Source organism: Atta cephalotes, assembly GCF_000143395.1.
Source record: "Atta cephalotes unplaced genomic scaffold scaffold00002, whole genome shotgun sequence".
Classification (NCBI taxonomy): domain Eukaryota; kingdom Metazoa; phylum Arthropoda; class Insecta; order Hymenoptera; family Formicidae; genus Atta; species Atta cephalotes.
Window position 1 is genome coordinate 4,120,356 of NW_012130066.1, and position 9,702 is coordinate 4,130,057.

At 28.0% G+C, this 9,702-nt stretch overlaps 1 protein-coding gene across 1 annotated transcript in view; it reads right to left on the bottom strand.

Annotated features, from left to right (window-relative positions):
• Positions 1-2,959: 2,959 nt before the first annotated feature.
• LOC105620585 (probable G-protein coupled receptor B0563.6) overlaps positions 2,960-9,702 on the bottom strand; it is a 17,365-nt gene continuing 10,622 nt past the window's right edge. Inside the window, exon 2 of the mRNA XM_012202078.1 lies at positions 2,960-3,171. Within this exon, the coding sequence (XP_012057468.1) occupies positions 2,960-3,171 (212 nt within the window). The remainder of the gene's footprint in view (positions 3,172-9,702) is intronic.

Below are 9,702 nucleotides of genomic sequence, written 5' to 3' on the forward strand. Positions count from 1 at the left end.
AAAGAAGTTGCATCGAGAAAATTTGTTAAATATTCGACTACATAAATGCGAATTGCAAAACAAAACTGTCTTTTGGGCACTATAAATTCTACATCTCATATTGCATTGTTAATTATGTTAATCACTATGCTCGTTTTCGAATAATTTCATCATAAAGTCGTCGTTCTGGTCTGTGTGTGTATGTGTGTGTGTGTGTGTGTGTGTGTGTGTATTTGTGTGCGTGTGTGTGTGGGGGGGGATGTATGCGCGCGCGCGCACGTGTGTGTGTGCAAACGAGGAAAAACAGTATGTCAATTTTTACATTAATCCATATGTAATTAGAACGAGTATTTAATTGTACTTTTTGAGCTCTTAATCGTTTATCTTGATTTGCATGAAAATCTAATTTATTATTTATATTTATCATTTTGTATCTATATTTATCAGCTTGTAATAAATATGCAACATTTATAAATAATATTTAATGGTAAAATTTGTTTTAAAATTAAAGATATAGAAGAAAGCCCCCTATTATGAGGTAGGCGCCTATAATATGAGATATCGGCGTTTCTGCTAAATTAATAAACGCTCTGTTCCATCATGAATTTATTGGATTCAAAACTATTTAGCAGAAAATTCATTATTAAATCATGCCTATAGTCATTGTAAAACAAAATTTTAGAATTTGGATGTCTTCAAGTTTCATTGAGATGAGCATTTAAACCTTGTTTATTATTTAATAAATAAATATTTGGCAATAAATTCTTCATGTAATGATAGAGTAAGGTCATACTAATAGAAAAATACGGGAAATTGAATTGTTTAATTACAGAAATTAGATTTGAAGATCGTAAAACCATAAGAAATCGTAATATAAGATATCTCGGGTATTTCTAATATGAAATAACTCATGCTCCTATGTTATAGTGAAAATCGTTACTAAAGTTAAATGTTTATAATAATTATAAATATAATAGTTATAAATGTTATTGTACAATAAAAAGTATTGTATAATAAAAAAGACAATCGGAAAGAATGTCGAGTGCGATGCTTGATTTCAACTACATATCTGAAAACGAGTTCTGGATATAATCTATCGCATACTCATTTTTCGCGCACTCTGGCTGTTTGTTTGTATTTTAGAAACATTAAATAAAGTTTTTTAATTGCAATATTGATATATTTTGCATTTTATTATCGATTTTTCGGGGCATCTCGTATTAGGAACACAATTTTTTGACTTTACGATTTGTTCACTTTTTGCATTTCTTTAATTAAGCATTTACTCAAAATCGATATCTCATAATAGGGGCCTTTTTTCTATGTATATAAACATCACTTTTGTATAAAATCCATTAAAAATTATTTTGAGAAAATAACGTTTTACAATAATTGAAACATATTTTTTACAAAGAAATAAAAATATATTATAAACAAAAAAGCCGAGATAAAAAATGGAAAACATGTTTTCAATATTATGTAACTATTAAAATTAAAAAAAATATCTTATAGAAAAAAGAAATTAGCATGAATAAAAACATGGGAATAACTTGTAAACTTTCTGATATCTTTGAAGATAACACTGAGTGAAAGCCTAAAAAGCGTTATTAGAAAAAAAAGAAATCTTTTAAATTTCAACAAAATAGCTAACTATTAAATGCCACCACATTTCACCTAACTAATTTACGTTAGGAAATTTAACCTGTTTAAACATTTCGCTACTGTGCTAAATTTGTGAAGAAGCATGACGCCTTTGGTTAACTGTTTACGACGTAGTTAAGTTAGTTAGTTCTCTGTTTCCTATGCAAAATTGTGCATTGCAACTTGCGCGATGCATCGTAATGATCTTTGTTTGCAAATTTTACGCAATTTAAACTGAGTTTAATAGGCGCACTTCTTATGTTTCAATTAGGCTGTTAAAAATTTATTTAGACATAGCACACATGATAATTTTAATTCTTTTATCACTGTGAATCTTTTATTACTGTGATTATAAAATCTAATAAATTGAATATTGTTAGCGTATATAACAATATAATTATTACCAATATAAGCATTTCTAAAATAATTAATCAGGATGTACAATAAATGAAAATATAAACTGATTATTTTCAGCATAAATGAATATTAAAGCGCAAAACAGAATTAACAGAAAAAAATTGAAAATAATATATAGAAACTTCTCAATTAATATTTTTTTATATCATGAATATAATATCCGGATTAAGCGATAATTTTATATTTCATAATAATTTTATGTAAATTTGAAAACAATGGAGTTCCAATAAGGAATCTTGTTGCAGGAGAATGATGTACAATTTTTTAATTTTTGCGTGCTTTGTTATAAAAATTTATAATGAGTCTTTAAATAAGAAACTGTTTGTTGAATAATTATCACTTATGAATAATTATCATTCACGTAATAAACTTAAAACTATTTACTATTATCATTACGGGAAAATTGATAATTTTTTAAATAAACATATCTAAAATATGGAGATACAACATGGCACTATAAAATTATTAATGACGGATTCTCACAGAGTTTGTATAATCTATTTTGCATACCTATCACAATATTTATTTTAAATATAATTGTGCGTATCATCAATTCGCGACTGTAATGTAACTAACAATAAGTAACATGCAGAATTGAAAAGAAACGTGTTGAAAAAATATAACGATTCGCTAAACTTAAACAAATATTTGTTACACATCTGGTATGTCGTTTGTCCTGAATGGCGAAGCCAGCGCTCGAAGACGCCTCGGGCGTTGTAAAGTTCGCAATGACGATGCAATTAAGACCGGTGGCAGTAGCGAGCAAATAAATTTCATCTCTCTTTACTTGTCGTCAGATGGAGAATCGCGGAGGAAATATCCTCTTTCTATTCTTGTGGACTTGCAATACACGTGTCTAAAAGGAAACTAATCAGCGAGCTTTTTATACCGGATAGCAAAAGGTCCGTCGATTTCTTCGACGCTAGACTTGAGTGACCTGGGTCACCGTGTGATTGGTCCCGGTATGTCCATTATTCTCCATCGGTTGATGCGGCACTGCCATCCACCTGCCGATTAATCGCCATCGCTTGCAGAACAACTGATTGAAAGTTGTGCGGAATTGTCGACTCATGGCGCAATACAGGATGAAGTTGATAGCCGAGTTTATAAGTGTCAGAATGTCTATCACGTCACCTGTCGAGGAAAGAAACAAACTTGATTAGTAGAAGTTCAAAATTGCAGAGAATGATTTAGCTGCGGGAACTTTTCCATCAACTCTTTGAACTCTTGAATAAATTTTTGAGAAGTTTGCTTCTGGAATTTGGTACGTAAGTTACTTGTTGATAAAGAAGGGAAAAATTTTAAAAGAATCTTTAGCGATCTGGAAATCAAGATGCTCTTCTAATGATCTGCTGTTTACCGAATAACTAATTATTTTAAGGTTCAGATTATAGCTTTAGATTATAGAGTCGCGAATTAATGTAAATCAGAGAGTTAATGAATATTCTTGAGATATTCTTTTTAAATTTTTTTAGAAAATATCTATATAAGGAAGACCGGAGTCTGTTGTTGTACGGGATTGATTGTCTAAATGGTTATAACTTAATTAATACATGACAGAAAAATCTTTTTTTTTGATTGTATTAAATGTAAATTGCGATATTCCTATTTATAGAGAATGACATGTCTCAGAAAATTTTTGTTACAATTAATTATTTTGACAAAGTTTGTGAATACAATCTCTTTTATTAAAAGAGATTATTTAGTTATGTGGAGTAGATTGACCAAAAAAGGAGTTAAATGTCAGTCAATTTTAATATCTTTAGATCGACATATCTTAGAAAGACATATTTACAAATATATTATATTTGATATAGCTGTATATGTATAGCTTTATTTGTTATATAGAAATTACAGTACAAAAACAAACAATATATTTTATGATTAAAATAACTATTTTATTTTTATTAATACTATAATTACTATTATTTTCCAGAATATAGAATTGATATTAAAATAATAAAAATTGTATTTGTTATATGTGTTGTCCATAACAAATATGCTACTGTCAATCTTAGAACGTATGATAATCAATCTAGATCAATCAAAATAAATTCTCACGTTTTTATAGCTTCATTTAAAATTAAATAACTTATTTGTACGATGATGAATAATTAATTTTTTTTAATACTTAAAAATATATTTTAACATATATAATATTTCAAAAAGCATCCAATTAAAAAAAAATCATTAATAAAAAACTGAGACAACGGTTCCAATATCCCTTACTAAATAATCGAAAGTGGCTTAGATTAAAGTACGAATCCTTTGGGAATTTCTTTTCTTTTATCCAATGTCTATACGCATTGAATTTCGAACGGCTCAAAGATGTGAATGTCGAAGTTTCTCTGACTTTATTGAAACCTTTCTATATCAATTTTGTACATAAAGGTTTGCAGTATTTTTTTTCCTTATGTATTTTAATACTTTCTTATTCTTTTTTGCTTTTTGTTATTCTCTCTTATTTTCTTTTAATTTTAATAGGATCTCTACCCTCTCTTTTTTCTTGGAATAATTCAGGCACGTGGCGCGAGCTTAAAACAATTAGAAGTTAGCTTTTTATTTATACGGATAACAGAATATGAACTTTTCGCGGAACGAGAGATCATGACATATAGAAATATTGTAAATAAAACGATGTATTTTATAACACTTCATATATGAGAAAGCATGCACTTCAGTAAATACATTCTCGATACGCTTCCGAGATTGAATGGAAGTCTCCACATGCCATTTCGAATTCTTTCGCTGGAAGAACGATGAAATACATAAATTTCAAACACATCGCATAGTTCTGTTAAATAACAGTATTATTATAAATTGTTAAGTATTTCATAATACTTTATTGATTACAACATTTTAATCAAGTGTTTTTTTTACTGTAAAATTTTAACATTATACTTAAATTTTTATAATCTGTGTTTATTATAATACATAACATTTTATTACATTTAAAAAAATGCCATAAGATAATACATTGTCCATAACACTTGTTAAATCTTGATTTCTGATTCCCGAATCCCGGTGATTTTAATGGATTTACTTAAAATATGATTTACTTTTTTATTAAATATGTATGCTGTCGCTTTTAAATATCAGCGTTTAATTAACTTAACATCATTACTTGACAATGTACAAAAGAAATAATATTGATTTTGAAGTAGATTATACCTTTATATTATGACAAAGTTTCCTTCTCTGATTATTGATAATATCTAATCGGATTTTAGCTGGAAATAATATGCTTTTTATAAAAGCATTTGTGCATTTCATATATAATCTATTTATTTTTTTACTAGATAATTAATATGTATTGTACGTACTCAAGCTTTTGCATTTTAACTAGTGTGCAAATACATATATATTAAATTTATCTTAATAAAGAATGAACATTTAATACTTTGAGCGGATAATTCAATTTTACTGTTATTTTTAAAATTAATAAATTTTTAATAGCAATAATAATCTTTTATTTGTTAATTATAAAATATATTATGGAGTTAGATATATATTGAACACTTTATTATTTTTATATTTATCCTTTAATTCTTATGTGTGTTTTTTTATTATTATAAGATTTAGGAAATCAATTACTTTATCTATTTTTAAATTTTGCACAGAGAAAATATCTTTTATTTTTATTTTTATAGTAATCTAATATTAAAAGAAAAAATATATACATTATTCTAGAGTTGAAAAAAAAATTATGTGAAAAATTTTTCTTTTGTTGCATCATGTGCATTACGTTTTATGTTTATAAAATAAATCAGCTTTGTCCTGTGTGTTTGTCCTTGTCAAATCAATAGTACTATAGATGTGCAATCTAATTTTTGCAACGATGCTGAAGTCGCTTGTGTACCATGTAAAGCCGTTTGATCTTTGTGTACGATACACAATAGTCGTTCTACATAACGGTACTCGAAAAATCGAACATTTGTTTCAATAAGCGAAAAAATCTATTCGCGTCACGACTTCCGTCGTGTTGCGCGATAAGAATGCGAATACGTTGCTATTCGATCTCTTTTGGTGCTCTACGGACTGACGATGATGTTTGCGTAAATTGCCCTTCCGTCGTGGTTAACCCAAGTGTATTTCAACGTGCGACCGCAAGCTGCAAACAGTTCCAGCGAATTGTGCGCTGTTTCCTTCGGATCCACGTTTTACGCGACGTTTAACGCACCGTTTTGCAATTGTCGGAGGAAATAATAGGGAACTTTTGCGATCGTACTTTGGATAGTATGAACGTCAAAGTATCATGTTTGATATGAGATTACGCGAAATTTTACGTGAAATTTTATATATCTTAAAAATGTAATAGTAAATGTTACATGCAAATATACATATATAATTTTTTAATACAATTTCAAATATATATCTAATTCTATTAAAAAATTATGTTTGTATAATTCTATAATGATAGATTTTTTTATTAAATTGGATTTGAATCATTAAATATAATAATATATATATATAATCATTAAATACAATAATGATAAAAATAATATAATATATAAAATAATATTTTTAAGATTATAAAAATGATGATAAGAGTAGTTATTTTTCTCTCTTTTCTTTTGCACTACATTTAATTTCGTGATTACGATCTGCCACAATTTAACTGTATTTGCTATTCCACATACACACGATTCGACGCAACATCAGTGTTATTTTACAAAAAGCCCTTGTTATTGTAGTATAATAAGAACCACAGGGGAATACAAATAATGGAAGCAAGTTTAATGCATCTCAAGTAAGACCTCACTTGTAATACTTGTATTCTTTGTCATTGTCCTGACCGTTCCATTTTGGTGTTGCGTGATAAGTACGGTGCATCTCAGTATCGAACGTTAAATAAATACCCTGGAGGATTCTCATGGCAAGAGTAACATCGCAGTTGTTTTCAGAAGTGTGAAAATAGAAGAAAATAGAACGACGTGATATTCTCGTTGAGTACTTACCAATATAGATATATATTTGCTAAATCTCAAGATAGTCTTTTATACTATAATAGCCAAGTGTTTCTAAATCTTTTATCGTATTTTGATGATATTTAAACCATAAACATAAAATGGCTTTTAAACATGATGAAAGTAAGATAAGAATTTCTTTATTTAGTATTTATTTTTATTATTTATTTTGTAATAAAAAAGATAGTAGAAACACATGAGATTTATCACATTTGTGTAAAAACAAACATTTACTTTTATGGATCATGTCCGCTCGTTTAAGCTGAATATTTTGCGTGCATTTTAACAATATCAGCGTAAATCATAGAGGTAAATCATAAAGATTATAATCATGTAGATTACAATACATTCTGATACAATATATTCTAAAAAATAATTATGATGAAAGATTATAAGTGAATATTTGAAATAAATAATTGCACAAAAGCTGTTATTTTTAAATTAGAGATTAATTTAATTATAGACCATGTTTTTATGATTATCAATAAAAATGTGTTTTATAATTTAATTTGGAAAACATATTTTTACTCTATGCTTTTGTTCTATGTTAGGATAGATGTTATTATAGATGTCTCATTTTTATAAATCATTTGTTTTATTATTTTTCAGAATTCAATCTTTCAACTGAAATTCATCAGAAAAGAACGAATTAATAAAAGTGATCTAATAATGAATTGTTAAACAGCAACAGAATTGAATAATTAACTTATTCTGTAACATCTTAATGAGATCGTACGACATTTTCCAGAGCATAATTGTGTAGCTTTCATCGAGTTTGTCGTATCATTTCAAATGATAAAGGAAAATTTTAATAATCAGTTGAAATAAAAAAAACGGTAACGATTCTATATTTATGTAATTAAATATAGCTTTGGAATAAGCTCTTAATGGAATTGTGTGCCATTTCCGGAGAAATTACCACGGCGTTCCATGACGTGTTCTTCATCTTCATCAAGTTCTGACGTTCTTACAATTTCATACGATTGTTCTTGTTCCTTGTAGAGAGAAAGACAATGAGCATGAGTCTTCTCTCCCTTCAATGGGATTTGTGAGACGCTCAGCAAGCGCGTTTCGAGTGATCCTCAATCAGTGTAGTAGAATCGCAAGAACAAAGACTGCGAACAGAATCTTTAGCAATAGTTCTGTACGCGATCTTCCTCGCGTTAAATCTATCAGGGCACTTTTCTTGTAATCAGAAAAAGATTCTCTTCTGATTTCGATCAACTGAACTGGAAAGATAAATTGCTTATTCTCTCCTTCATTTTATCGTTTTGTTTGTACATCTGGTTGCTTTAGATCCAATTCCAATGTTTCAATAACTGTGCAAATGCGAAATGTAAAGTCCAACACGTTTATGCCTCATTATAGTTGGATTCGCAAAGTCGTCTGTTAGACATTGCTATACTATGCATTCGCACATTTCGCTTTGAATTTTCTGCCTTTTCACAGGCATAATCTTCAAGGCAATATAAATGTGCGAAAAATGTAAATTTCAGTAGCGGAGCTTTTTCTACTACTGAATCTTTTTCTACTAGTCTTGTGAATATATTCATGAATTTTCAATGTCAAATATTAATTTCTTAATTCATAGTTTAATAATTATAAAAAATGTATCTATATATCTACAAATAATTTAAATGATTTAGAGAAAATAAATTATGAAAAGACATATTAAGATATCTAAATCAGTATCTGTGAAGAGTTTAAATGTACATCACGTATTAATTAGAAAAAAAAAGACCATCGCAATAAATGATTTTTTTAAAAGTTCAACTTGCTTCGGAAACGTCGTATTTAATTTTAAACAAAGACAGATGATGAATCCGAGATATCAGAGATATCCGAACGACATTTCCGAATGCAGTCATTGTCAAATCTCTTTTAGAATATGATTTTATAAGATATACAAAATATTATAAAATATATATGTTATAGGCGATTCATATTTTGTTAAGCGCTCAATAAATTTCTTCTTTTTAGTAAGAAAAGAATTTTTTGTTTAAAATTTGAACTTTAAAAAAATGTCGATCATCTATCATCATCTATCATCTATCAGCTTAATTTTTATATACGTTACAATAATATTTCGATAGTTAAACGCCAAATTAAATACTTTAAAGTCTTTTGAAATTGAGCGTGGTTGAAAAAGTTAGAATGTGATTTTTATGATATAGTTATTATTAATGAGAATAATATTTAATATTCAACATGTTTCATTAAAGTTTTACAATGTGTATATGAGGTTGATGAGAAATAGTTTAGATAATAGTTGGTATAAATTGTAATTGTGAATGTACAAAGTGGGAAGTTTATATTATTTTGTGCATATGAATGTGGAATTTTCAGAACTATTCCTTTTGTCAACATATGCTTTGACAATTTGTAATTTTTCTCTTTTTTTCTGAAGAAAATATCAAAAATTTGATTAAAAATAATTAGATTCAAATTGAAGTCGTGTTGAAAGCGAATTATACATGGATTAGACTAATAGATAATATTATATATACAATATATATGCGCGTGTGTGTGTGTGTGTGTGCGTGCGTGCGTGTGCGTATGTGTGTGTGTGTGTGTGTGTGTGTGTGTGTGTGTGTGTGTGTAAGTTGTAGTAGTTAGTACGTAGTTAGTAGTACGTAGTCGTACGTACGTAGTACGTAGAAGTAGTAGTTAGTAGTTAGTACGTTACGTACGTAGTTAG